We start from the raw sequence: 14,259 nt of genomic DNA, 5'->3' as shown, positions 1-14,259 counted from the left end.
ACAAACCACCTAATGATGTTAATCATAATTTTCACACGGGTAGGTAAAACTACGCATGATGATATTTTTGCTAGTGAAAATTGTGATTCACGCTCTGAAGGGAGCTTTCGAAAATATTGAATGTTGAGAGGGGTTTTCTGATAATCCCAAAAGTTAAGGGGTTTTCTATGACATTTTACAAGTTAAGGGACTTGAATGAGAAATTCCGAACGTAAGAGGGGTTTTGTGAAATTTTACCCATTATTTTACCCGGATAAGGAAGCACCCCGGTGGGGATTATTTGTGTGTGGGGCCCAGTGGGGTTTGGTTACAGCTCTGCTGCCATCAACCGCTGTAGAAAACAAGCAAAAGAATTGAAAACCGAAACAATCCTCTACTCGCTTCTCTGTTAATTCTTCTCTAAACATGGTTTCTTTCTCTTTGTTCTAATGCTCATCATCACGGAGAAATCATAGACAGCATCAATTGCCTCCCAAATCCCACATTTTCTGATAATTTCTTAAGGTTAGTTTTCTCTCTGATTACAGAGTTGTTTTTTATTGTAATTTCTAACTTTTTTGGGCGCGGGTTCGTTCTGGGTTTGTGAAAAATGTTGCAATTCTGGAGAAAGATTGAATTTTTTTCATCTGGGTATTGGGGAAAAGCTGTTCTTTTCATCAAATCCGTAGAATTTTGGGCGAAATAGAAAATAAGAGGTACTTTATAATTATATGGGTGTTGGACCGTTGGTATTTTATTTTCTTTTCACTCATTTGTGAAAGGTAAAGTGGTTGAGTTTATCCAATTTTCTGCTTTCACTTTTTTCTTTTGTTTACATTTTTCGTGAAACTGTTTTAGTTTATCTCATCTCAAAAATGGGTTTTGTTATAAAAAAAAACTCAATTTGATTGTTTCAATCTAATTCAAGTTCAATTTGATTCCTTTAAAAATATCCTTTCTTTGTTCTGAATTATCAACCCAGACCTCGGTGATCAAACAACTGTTGTATGCTTTATAGAAATTTAGCTTTTGATCCGATGTAGACCAATTACCAATATTTTTAGACCAATTACCAATATTTTATTATGATAACATTTATCTGCAAATTATACATCTTCAGGTATCACAATGATGTTGTATTCTTCATGAAGGATGAATACTTTATGGACTTCGAATTATCCATCAAGTTTTTCAAAACTGCCCTTTCTCTTTTTGTTGCTGAAATAAGAAATTTCTTCTTTTCCAAATTTAATCTATTGTGCTTGAAGAAAAAATTCACTGAGAAACTTGGATATGTTATTCATCAAGTTTAGGCAAATTACACATCTTCAGGTATCACAATGATGTTGTATTCTTCATGAAGGATGAATACTTTATGGACTTCAAATTATTCATCAAGTTTTTCAAAACTGCCCTTTCTCTTTTTGTTGCTGAAATAAGAAATTTCTTCTTTTCCAAATTTAATCTATTGTGCTTGAAGAAAAAATTCACTGAGAAACTTGGATATGTTATTCATCAAGTTTAGGTATCACAGGAAGTTAATTTTAGTCTTCCTGATGCATTGTAGGATTTATGCATTTCTTTGTGCAGTTATTGACCCAAGTTTAATTTCTCTGAGTAACATCATCATTTAGGCCCATTTACCTTTCAGTCTTCGACAAGTAGGTTTTGTTTCTTAATTGTTTAGTTACAATGATTATTCCCAGATATGTTCAAATTAACCTTAATATCAATTCTATCAAACTTTCAACTTTCATTCCTGGTTATTGCTCACAAAAGACTGGTTCTCAGTTAGGTAGAATGAGTATTGCACTTTCCTTTAGTAAATTATATGGATTTTGTTTTTTGCTATTTCCTAATTCAATTCTATACGTCCTCATTGTTTCTGAAGGTTCAAAAGTTTAGATATATTCCTGCTAACATTATAAAATATCTATTGATTCTGGATTGTATACTCACGCTTTGTTGTGTGACTTGTGTCCTCTCTCATGATTTTGGAGTCTAATAATTTACTATAGTAACATTGTACACTGCCAATTGTCTCATTGATTTTAGCAGGGAGCCATTATATAATAAGTTGGACTTGTTCAAGATATTTAACTTCATTTGACTATGTGTTATGTTGTCTTCAAGCAATTGCCTTAGTTTCGGCTTGAGCTCAGAAATTGGTTTTTGAGGAATCATTACCCTTTAAGCTATTAGATATCTGTGATAGAACTAATTTCTTGTATGTATGTGCGAAAAATCAAAGTTTCCGTTGCAATGAACTAGCTATAGCATAAGAGCAAATACCCAGTGTCTTTCTTAATTAACTACTGCATAAAATTGAAGGATCTTTTCTTTGTATCTATTTCAGTTTAGGAGATTCCTGTGATCGTCAATATTCTATAGCAAAGTTATCCTGACCCAATCTGTTACTCTTTATAAATTGACAGTGTAGCAATCAAAATATGGAAATCCCTTTCCTGATATCTGAATTACCTCACAATTCTTGCATTTTATTGAAAGTCGCATCATCCTATCTTCTGCTAGTTTATTTTACTAAATAAGCTATCAAGAGATAGCTAATAAGATATCAAGAGATAGCTACCAATGATGTCCACTCTACAGTAGCTTATTTTGCTAAATGAGATGGCAGCTCAAATCCAGTATATCCATCTTCAAATTCTGTTATCTCGATTTTTGCATCTTGAGCACCTTTTATTATAGTTCTGAAATTAAATACGTTACCTTTATAAAGTAAGCTTTTGTGCCTTGCCCACTCTTATCTCTTGATAGCTCATTGTGCTAAATGAGGTGGCAGCTCATATCCAGTGTATCATCTTCAACTTCTATTAGCTTGATTTTTCAACTTGAACTTTTAATATAGTTCTGAAATTAAGTATTCTACTTTACAGAGTGATGAGCTTTAGAACCCTGACAAAATGGCTTCATTGGTCCCGGGTGTTCTCCTAAAACTCCTACAACATATAAACACTGATATCAAAATTGCCGGTGAGCACCGTTCATCTCTCCTTCAAGTCATCAGCATTGTTCCCGCTCTCTCAGGTGGCGAGCTCTTCTCCAACAAAGGCTTCTATCTCAAAGTCTCGGATTCTTCTCATGCTACTTACGTCTCTTTACCCAATGAACATAATGACTTGATTTCTAGTGACAAGATCCAATTAGGCCAATACATTCATGTTGAACGCCTTGAAGATGCCACCCCGGTTCCCATTTTGAGGGGTGTGCGACCAATCCCAGGGCGCCACCCATGCATTGGAAATCCTGAGGATCTCATTGCCACGAGATCTCTAGGTTTTCTTAATAATGAGAAACCTCCAAATCGAAACTCTTTAGAAAAGGAGAAGCTTAAATTGGGGAAATTGGATGTTTTGGGAAAAACTGAAGCCAGAAAGAAAAAGTTGACTCTAACCCAGTCGAGCTCTTTTAATTCAAGACTAACAGTGAAAAATACCGTGGAGAAGAAAGAAGCTATTGGTTTGAGAACGAGATCTATGAACTCAAGGGTCTTGCCTTCATCTCCACAGAGTTGTTATTCTTTGCCTGCGACATTTGAGAAATTCTCCAGTGAAGTTAAGCAACAAGCGAAGGTTAGATCGATTGGTAAGGCTCCAGCTTCGTCAAGGCCAGGTTGTTTGGAGAGAGCATCTCCGGTTTTGAAATCAAGCTTATCTGGAAGAAATTCTTCAAGTGGGATTTTAAAAGGGGATTCACTTCGGGGCATGGATATGGGGAGTAAGGCTTTGAGAAGGAGCTGGGGAGGTTGTGAACAGACAAAGGCAAATAGCAAAATTGGTTCAAGGGAAGGCAAGCTTGAGAAGAAATCTGAGGTTCAAGCTACTTCAGTGAGTTGGTCTTTCTCTGGTTGAAACTTGAAATCATAGTTATGCATACATCTTCTGACTTTGTAGATTTATTTTAATTTGTCTGCACTAGATTAAACTTGAAGCACTATATCATTATCCCACTATGATATAGTGGTATAACAGGGCTGGTGGCAAGCTGAATGTTGAGTTCTATGAATTTCCTCATAATATTTGGTTTGGTTTGAATCGAAAGGCTCAAGAAGATCTTTGTAGAAAAAGTATCTTTCATTTTATTCTATTCATTTCGATTCTATAACGTAGTTGGTAGGATGTCCAAGAAAAAAAAAACCTGCCATTTTTAGGAAACCTCGCGTTTGGTTCATATGTTAGTTTGGACAGAAAACTAGTCTTTTCCACATATCAACTTTACTTTGACTGAGAAAATTTTTGGCAGAGGTTTGCAAACCTGGAAATGTTAACTTTTTGACATGTTACTTTTTCTACAACATTGGAAATTTCCAAGACAGAAAAATTAAATAAATAAATAATTATTGATGTGTCTGACACCGACATATTTGAAACATGTAAGGAGCTAGTTATTTGTAGCTGTGCATTCTAGCTCCTTGACATTTAGACAAAATGAATAAAAAGTTTGATTTTTGTTATGTGATCACTATAAACATATGAACTTGAATTTGACTACTGTATCATTCAATTTGGATGGGACGCTGTATCTGTACCCCAAAAGAAAAAAGATAAAGGTTAGGATGAGACGGACCTAAATACCTAATCCTTCTCTATTGAGCGAGTCCCTTTCTCTGTGCGTATGCATAGAAAATTAGGAGTTTTTGTGTATAAAAAAAAGAAGCAATCATATAAAATGGTGGTGCAGTATTTGGTATAATACAATTTTATATTAAAAATAGGAAAAGTTGTAAAAATTATGCAATATATTGTATCTTGGTTGATAAATATGCAACTGTTGAACAAAGATGGGCGGTGCTGGTTGGGGGGTGGCCTGTTCTAAAGCTACAGTTCCCTTTCATTTTTTTCATTCTTACTACTTTAATTTGCTCATGAAAGTGGTACATTTGCCCTTTGCCTGTATAAAGATGTATGTAATTCTTTCTCTTGATATTGATGCTGATCTTTACAGTATTCTTTCAACCAACAGGTCCCTCGTAAAAAACCGCAGACAAGTGAAAAGCGATTACCAAAAGAGGAAAACAAGATTCAGAACCTCCCAAGGAAAGGGAGTGTAGCTGCAGCTGTCGAAGATCGTGATAAGCTAAGAACACATCGGTCTCCTATTGTGAAGAAGACAGCAGAAGCCACACATAGTTTGAATCCTGGAAACTTAGTAAAGATTGTTTCCAGTAGCAGCAGAAGATTGACAGATGGTAGTGTTTCTTGGGCATCACTTCCATCTCCTCTAGCAGAACTGGGAAAGGTATATTTGTAACAACGAGGACACTAACAATCCTAATTTTTTTAGGTCTACAATATGTATCCTCTCTTTCCTCTATCAAATGTTATATTCTTCTTAATTGGTTCAAATCAAGTTCTCTTAAACCTACATCAATTTCTTCTTGTGCTCCATAAACTATAATATTATCATTTATCCTGATTGGTGCATTTAGTGGCCTCCATTATGTGGCCGGACCATATGAATCTATTGTCTCTCCTTTATCCTCAATAGAAGCAATCTTTAACTTCTTAGTGTATATCCATATGCCCCCCGTTAACATTCTCATTTGTGCTACACTCATATTTTTTTACACACGATATATACATCTTCATTTTTTGTTTGAATTATATCAATTTGCAGATTTTCTTGCTTAATTTATCACATGTTGTAATCTGGATTATTCAATTTGACTGTTTCATTTCTAAGTTAGATGTGATATCTTCCTTTTACTTAGGAAGTTATGAAGTATAGGGATGCGGCACGACAAGCTGCTATAGAGGCAATTCAGGAAGCATCTGCTGCAGAGAACTTGGTTCAGTGTTTAAGGTAATTTGCTGACTTCTAAAGTTTGCTTGTTTCTATTTATATGTTGCACCCCGGAACGGACCAGTCTCAATAGGGTATCCCAGAGCATGTACCATTTTATCCCATTTGAAGTGCTTAAATACTGATCTTCTTAAGCATCTGCTGCAGAGAACGTTTATTCATCTTACCATTTTAGAGCTGATAATTAGATTTGGTTAAACCTTTTTGGCATCTGACAATTTTAGACAGATTATCCAAGTATTTGAAGTGCTTAAATACTTCTCGATAGGTGAAAATAGGAGGGTTTGTAGTCCCAATTCATGCAATATCACTTTGAATATATCCCATTTGAACTGGTGCTTTCATCATCACAGTTATTGGGAAGAGACATCCAAAATACTGTTCCTTACCTAATGTTAACATGCTCATGTTTGGTTGAAGAATCGAGGAAAATATTCTGGCGGTCAATAATGTTAAGCTTGAACATTGAGACTAACCACCATATACACTATATTATCAATAACGAAGACTTCTATCCCAATTATTTAATGCATCCATTCTTTCCAGATATTCAAAGGGAACAAAGAGTCAGCAGAAGGCAAATATTTCTTATTACTTTTTTTCCCTGTAAAGGTAAATATTTAGAATAAATAAGACACAGAACATGCACACAAACAATAGAGATGACAATTACATGTATAAATCTTAAAAACTTTATATAAGTGCTGCCAAAAACAAGTGAGGGTATGTAAGTGCAATGTATGGGAAACTATATGGTTGTGTGTAGTAGTGTGCACAAATTTTCTGATACACAATTTCTTGATACAGCATGTATGCGGAGCTGAGTTCATCTTCAACCGAGGACAACCCTCAGCCCACAGTTGAGCAATTCCTCAACTTCCACAGCACTCTAAAGCGAGCCACTCTCGTCTCCAAGTATCTCCAGTCTCCGGAAACTTCCATCCCCTATGAAGAATCACTCAAGCTCTCATCCAACAAGAGAAAGAACGCCACTTCATGGGTCAACACTGCCCTATCCACCAATCTATCCCCCTTTTGCCTCTACACTCACAAAAGCCCCTCCCCTTCTACTCTCACCGTTGTCCTAAATAACAAACCCAAATCTACATCACCAAAACCCGTGTCAAATGCACATGCCAAGATCCGGCCATCGCCGGTGATGTCATCAACACCACCTCGTGAGTGGGACCGCGAAGGTGGGGCCAAGGAGGAAGCTGAGCTGGTGAGGACATTGAAGGAGGAATCGGGTAGATGGTTCTTGAAGTTTGTGGAGAGGTTCTTGGATGCTGATGTGGACATGACCGGAAAGGCGGAGAGGGAGAGGGTGGCGGGGATGATGTCGCAGATCAAAAATGTGAATGATTGGTTGGAGGAATTCGCCACGGAAGAAGGCGATGGAGGTGTCCGAGGCGTGCCTGAGGAGACTATTGGTAGGATGAGGAGGAAGATTTATGAGTATCTTTTGAATCATGTGGAGTCAGCAGCGGTTGCGTTAGGGAATGGTAGCAGAGATCGCCAGGCTCGGAGGTGACGAACTGATGAACGTGTAGATAAAGAGGTATGGTTGATTTATCGAAGATGTGAGGGTGAAATTGATGTTTTCATTTACAGCAAAATGTGTCCTGATTCATAGATTTCACAGCATGACAAACACAAATATAGTTGTATCTTCTCATTAGGGTTAATTGTGGAGAGTCCCCCTGTAGTACCACTGTTCGAACTTACCGTGCCTCTAGTTTCATTGGTGTAGCTAGACCCCTCAGGTTAAATTTTTTTTGACTCATTTACCGTCGGTTAAATTTTGCCTGATATTATTGCCCACGGGCAAAATTTGGGTGTACTGTCCAAGCGCAAAAGAGTCAAAAAAAATTTAACCAGTGGGCCTACTTGGAACAGCGAAACCCGGGGTTGGTAAGTTTAAAACGGCAACACTGCAGGAGGGTCTGGTTGCAATTAACGGTTTTCATCATCATAGTAGAAATTGGCCAAACAAAAAAAAAAGAGAGAAAAAAATCATAGGCTTGGATTGATGATTTGAGTCCAGAAGAGGGGAGAGGTGCACATTATGGTGCATTCTAACAGGTAATCTGTGTAAAGTTTGTGTACATAGCTGCAGTTTTCTATTCTTTTCTCCGGATGTACTATCATTACCGTGATATTTGTTGCACGTACAGCAATAAATACGGTGGGCTTGGTGTTGCTGAAATTCCATCACTTGTCGTTTGCTGCCAAAATGTGTTTTGCAGATAACTCTTTTTAATGTGCCGGATCATGGAACTTTCTTTTGAGATTTCTTTAGTCCTCCTTAAGATTACATTACTTCATTGCAAATGTGTTGTTCGTTTTGGACCCTGGTCATTAAAATTGTCGATCTCATGCAGCTGCAATGGCCAAAAAGCTTGAAAAGGTACTCCTAGCCATTTGAGGACAATTGATTTTGAAGAAGATAGGATGAGATTCCTAAACCATTTACCCTACATCAGAACGAGTTAATTGTATCTCAGGGCATTGTTCTTCACTTTGGAGCATCAACGGTAGGGAATTTATGTGGTTGCAATTGCTTCATAGAAAATATGAAAATATGAATCAGTAAATTATGTAGGAAAAAATGTATATAAGTTGGCGGCTCGTTTAACAAAACTAGTTCAGTGTACGTGCTTTGGACGTGCGCATAATTATTGATCTTATTATTACAATTTTTTTGAGATTAATTAACATTCCCCAATATGTAATTTATCCCACATGATATAAGCACTTGTAAGTTCTGTAGTACGTAATACAGATACCTCAATCCTTAGATTACAAGAAGACAAACTAATTTATTAATTTTTTTATTAAGAGTAATTTGATTTTATATTAAGCTTAGATTAGTCCATTGATCTTTATATCCAAATCTCGACATAGTCTTCAATAAGTTTTAGAAAAATAATTTTTCATAGAAATTGTTGTAAGAGTCTAAATTGTTGATTCCTTCTAATGATTTTAACTCTTGCTATACTTGAGACAAACTAATTTATTAAATTTTGATTAAGAATTATTTGATTTTATATTAAGCTTATGATTAGTCCATTGTTCTTTATATCCAAATCTCAACATGGTCTTCAATAAGTTTTAGAAAAAGAAATTTTTATAGCAATTCTTTTTAGATAATTAAATGTTGATTCCTTCTCATTTTAAGTTTAACTCTCGCTATATCTGAATCAGTTAAACTCTTGTATACAAATTAGGTGAAACTTGATATAACTTAAAGTTCAAGTTAATCTCGCAAAACTCTCCACGTTCACACGTGTTTTGTGAAATTAACTCTTTAAAAGTTCTCAGGTAAATTGCAAATTAACTTTCAAAGGCATTCTTACTATTTATTGTTAAATATGACATCCATAAGATTTCAGTTAAAAGAAAGACATGTTGATAAGAAAACTATATGCACAGAAAATTAACTTTCAAATGCATTCTTAGTATTTATTGTTCAATATGGCATCCATAAGATTTCAGTTAAAAGAAAGACATGTTGATAAGAAAACTATATGCACAGAAAATTTACTACCTAGCAACTGCCTAAATTCATAATGAATCATACTCTCTTTAAAAACACGAGTTCGGAAAAATCTTTCAGTAGACAAAAATAACCTTGGAATTTAAATATTAGTCCATTAAGTAAGAGTAAGTTGATAAATTGATGAATTCTTATTGGATATACATAGTATGAATATAAGAATACAGTTTAAATTGAAATGTAAATCTAAACAAAATTATTAAATGCCAAATTCACAAATGTCTACAAAATAAAGGGTGTATATGCAAAAACCAAACAAGTTAATGAGACAAATAATGTTTGCCCCAAGCTCAGGCCTACAAATGTACATAGTGTGGATGAGATATTTACAAAATCTACCAAACAAATTAAAGAGACAAAAGTCATTCTCAAAATTATAAAAAAGTAAAATTAAGAAAAATAAAAATCATACTCCCTTTAAAAATATGAGTTCGGGAAAAGCTTTCTATAGTCAAAATTATCATGTACTATTTTAAATATTTAATTTAAATTATAATTTATCTAATCATAGATATATTCTATCCTAATACCACATGAACTATCTATAGCTCAATAATTTAAATAAGATTAATAAAGTATATGAAACATCTCCGTGGTATCAGTTTATTACATGAAGTATTACAAAAAAAACGAAAAGTTTTAAAAATTAGACAAAATACTCTCAAAAGTTTAAAATTACACAAAATAAAAAGTTTAAATTTTAAACTTGACAAAGAAAAGAGTAATTGTTTGATAATTTTTCATTAAGATATATAAATGTAACTTATAATTTAAGGTTTACTATCCTTTTTCAGAATCTAAAAATAGTCAAGTTGATGATGGTAAAAAAAAGCAATAATAACAAATTTAAAATATCCAGTCAAAGAATAACAAATTTAAAAATATATGATAAGTTAAAAATTAATGTTATTATATAAATTAAAGTAACTACATATAATTTTACCAATATGTTAGAGCGGGAATAATATATAAATATTATTAATTGATAAAAGACTAAATTGCAAAAACTAATAAAAGACTATAATATAATAGCTTAACATTAATTGATCATAATTTATAAATATTTATCTCTAATGGTAGTAATATGTATAGGGTAAAAAGTTTCAAAGATTTATGTATGGGTAACTATTAGAAAATTTAGCGATATCCTTCAAAAGAATCAAGCAGTTTTCATTTCAAATGGAATTCGAAACGTCCATGAATCACTTCAATCAACACTAACATAAGTTATATTTATCAAAGAAGCACCGACTGAATTCCCCCTGAAGAATATAATAAACAACTTTGTTCCAATCAAAGAAACGTTCTTTATGGAAGATAAAAGAAAAATTACTATGTCATGACTCTGCGTAAGAAAAAAAAATATAAAATCGTCCTTTTTTCTTATATAGTATCACGACCATGCGTGTGACTTTATTTAGGGGTATGACTACTATTAGATTTCAAGATCTCTAAATATGGAGGTAATATATATCATTACTAAAATTCTTATTAAAGACCACTAAATATAAAATTCACCTTATATCTATCTCAAATTTATAGAGGAAATATGCATGTCATCGTAAATTGCGTCAATAATATATATATCAACCCAAAGATACAACTTACTGAATAAACAAAAGAATAGTAAGTAAACCAAGCAAACATCCATATAACACCGTAAAAAATATTTTATTTTAAAGTTAATATGCAGCACTCTTTCAGAGTAAGCTGCCAAGACAAAAGCATCTCTATTAAGGCTCTTTATAAATATAACAGAAATTCAAATTACTAATATATACATCCATTATAATATTCGAAAGAGGTATGATCTTAGAAAACCTACTCTAAAATTCATACAATTAAACCTAAGAATAATTTATCAATATACAGACACAGTAGGACACCTTTAAGATAATGATAACTACCATTTATAATAGAGTTAAACAATGGTTCTATGTTTACAAAGGTTGTAATAAGAAAGTGGATAGAGATGTTAATAATAAGTGTCTAAATGATAAATGTTGTAGAATCGTCATGATGTAGTACCAAGGTTAAGTGATATCCCTTCTTCACAAAATAAGTATATCAAAATTAAATATTAATATTATAATCTAAAATGAATTGACAATGAAAAATGTAATGTATTTAGTTCAGATCCTCATAGAAAATGACACAGACAGAGCAAATGTAATATTATGACATAATAGAAATTCTTATTGGATGCACAATAGAAGAATTTATTACACAGAAAAAAATGGTAGCTCCTAACCTTATTTAAGTTATAAATTAAAAGCGAAAAAAAATTTTATATATATGAAATTAACATTTATTCTTATTGAAATAGAAAAAATCAAAGTCCGTATTGTTAGAATTTTGTGTTGAACATAAGAAATATATTCAACTTCTTTATGAATTTAGACGAGAAGACAAAAGATGAATGATCCCAAAGAAAGATAACATGCTCCAGCCTCACATCACAGTCAATGTAAACGATGAAGACACTACTCTAGAATTTCCTAGAAAAAATATAAAGATGAAGAAGGATTGATCTCGACTCAATAAAAGATAAAATAGAAGGAACAAAATATAATGTTTTGTGAATTGTTATAGAATAGTTTAATTTTTTAGTAAAATTAGGAATCTTTAGAAGAGATTTTCATAAACTTTTTTAGTGCTTTCATATGCATATGTGGATGTTTTTACCATATAAAAGTGTATTGGAGTTAGTATTAATCTTTAGTTTATGATTTTTTTTTCATTAACTATTTTTTGTCATTTTAGCCCTTTTTAAATCAATCATCTTGGCTCGTTGACTTTATTATTCATCTTTCTTTATAATATTATTTTTTAAGTGTTTTCACTTTCATAATACTATACTTCCTCATGTCAAGCTCCGTTTCATGCCAGTCCAAATGAAATAAAAATTTAAATTGGATTTAGATTATATTTATCTCTTGACAATTCAACTATCAACATAAAAATTTAAATTGGGTGTAGCCTATTCAAACAAATATAAATAAATAATCAAACTGTAATCGAGGAATAAGCTTTAGTAAGAAAAAAAACCAAAAATACTTAAATTAAAGTGAGCAAAAAATTATCAAAGTGTAACCGAGGAATAAATTTTAATAATAAAATAAACTAAAAATACCTAATAACAGTATTTAACCACGTACATTGCACGTGCATAAAATCTAGTAACATAAAAATGCTCAAGTTTATATAAATACAAAATCCAGAAATTAACATGAACCAATCAACTAAACTAAAAACTACTACAAGTACATAAATAGATAATTAACATTCAAATAATTTTATGTGAACTCTAGGTCACATAGTTTTCACCACCAAGAAGGATACATAAATACATATTTTCTCCACTCTTCCATCTCTTTCTCTTCATCATTTTTTTTTCATCGTCTTTGCTATCTCCATCACCTTCGCCACTTTCTTTCCTTCTCTTTCAACTATTACGTTGTTAACATGTAGAATTGGGAACGACCGTGATGAAGTTCAGGCAAAACGATGAAGGGAACACTTTGGAAATCTCACGGTCGACCGCGGCACTTCGGCGGTCGATCGCGAACGTGCACAGGATCAGGGAGAGGCTTTGGACATTTGACGGTCGACCGGGATAATTGTGCGGTCGACCGTGGCCGACCCTGTAATTATTTTAGTCTCTGTCATTTATCGCGGTCGACTGCGATGAGTTTGGCGGTCGACCGCGGATCGATTTTAGTCTCTGTCATTTATCGCGGTCGACTGCGATGAGTTTGGCGGTCGACCGCGGATCGGGTGGGCTGATGTTTCGGTTCCTATTCTGATTTGTATTGGTATTTGATATAAATACAAACACACGTTTTTAGGGTTGTATGCAAGGTAGATCAGGGGTGATTGGGAGCTGTCCTATGAGAGCAATTGGTGAGAGTTGAGAGCTTTTGTTTGAGAGATTGGTTTGAGGGTTTTTGAGTGATTTGTAATCTTTATTTTGTGTTCTCTCTCTCTAATAGTAAAACTCCTCCTCCTTCTTGCTCCGTGGATGTAGGAAATTACCGAACCACGTTAAAACTAGTGTTTGGTGTTTGTGCATTGATTTTGGTTGGATCTTACCTTCTTTGATCGACGGTTGGTTTGGTTCCTCGGCACGGTTTTACCCAACAATTGGTATCAGAGCACGGGCTACGCTTGGGCTATTTGGAGGAGTAGATCGATTTTGGAAGCTCATCTAGGGTTTCAGTTGGTGAGAAAGGTGGAATTTTTTTGGTAAAGCTTCTTTCTTTTCTCAGTTTTGGATCTATTCTTCGTTTGTTTTCGCATTGGTTGTTGGTGTGTTGAGGATTATGACCAAGAAAGAAGGTGTTGTGGGTGGTTCTTCAGTCATGAAGACTGTCCAAAGTTTGAATATCCACTCGATGAATATTAACATGGAGAAGTTCAATGGCACTAACAACTTTGGACTTTGGCGATGCGAAGTCTTGGATGCGCTCAATGCGCAGAATTTGGAAGATACATTAGAGTTGGACGAGAAATCGAACGATATTGATGAGAAGTTTTGGAAGAAAATGAATAGAATGGCATGTGGTGTGATTAGGTCTTGTCTCCCTCAAGATCTAAAATATGATGTGATGAATAAGACTTCGGCTAAGAAGATTTGGGAAGTCATAGAGAGCAGGTACTTGACAAAGAGCATCAAAAATCGCTTGCATTTGAAGAGGAGGCTTTATCGCTTCCAATTGAAAAAGGGGACATCCATTGTTGATCACATGAACCACTACACGAAGCTTCTTGCAGATTTAGCGAATGTAGATGTTATTGTTGAAGATAAGGACAATACGTTGCTATTGTTGAGTTCCTTGCCCGACGAGGAATATGAGACCTTTGTCCTTACTCTTATTAATGGGAAGGCATCTCTTTCATAT

General features: G+C 34.0%; 1 protein-coding gene across 2 annotated transcripts; it reads left to right on the top strand.

Annotated features, from left to right (window-relative positions):
• LOC109825476 lies at positions 301-8,467 on the top strand. 2 transcript variants are annotated; one of them, XM_020392335.1, is made up of 6 exons: positions 301-504; positions 2,877-3,827; positions 4,963-5,238; positions 5,711-5,802; positions 6,610-7,360; positions 8,184-8,467. In XM_020392335.1, exons 2-5 carry the CDS (start codon positions 2,904-2,906, stop codon positions 7,331-7,333), a joined length of 2,016 nt encoding a protein of 671 aa, XP_020247924.1. In that variant the 5' UTR covers positions 301-504; positions 2,877-2,903; the 3' UTR covers positions 7,334-7,360; positions 8,184-8,467. The 2 variants fall into 2 exon arrangements, with proteins under 2 accessions (XP_020247924.1, XP_020247923.1); XM_020392334.1 differs by lacking the exon at positions 8,184-8,467 and having other exon boundaries at positions 6,610-8,128.

This window comes from Asparagus officinalis, chromosome 10, assembly GCF_001876935.1.
Source record: "Asparagus officinalis chromosome 10, Aspof.V1, whole genome shotgun sequence".
Classification (NCBI taxonomy): Eukaryota; Viridiplantae; Streptophyta; class Magnoliopsida; order Asparagales; family Asparagaceae; genus Asparagus; species Asparagus officinalis.
This window is presented reverse-complemented; position numbering and strand designations above follow the sequence as displayed.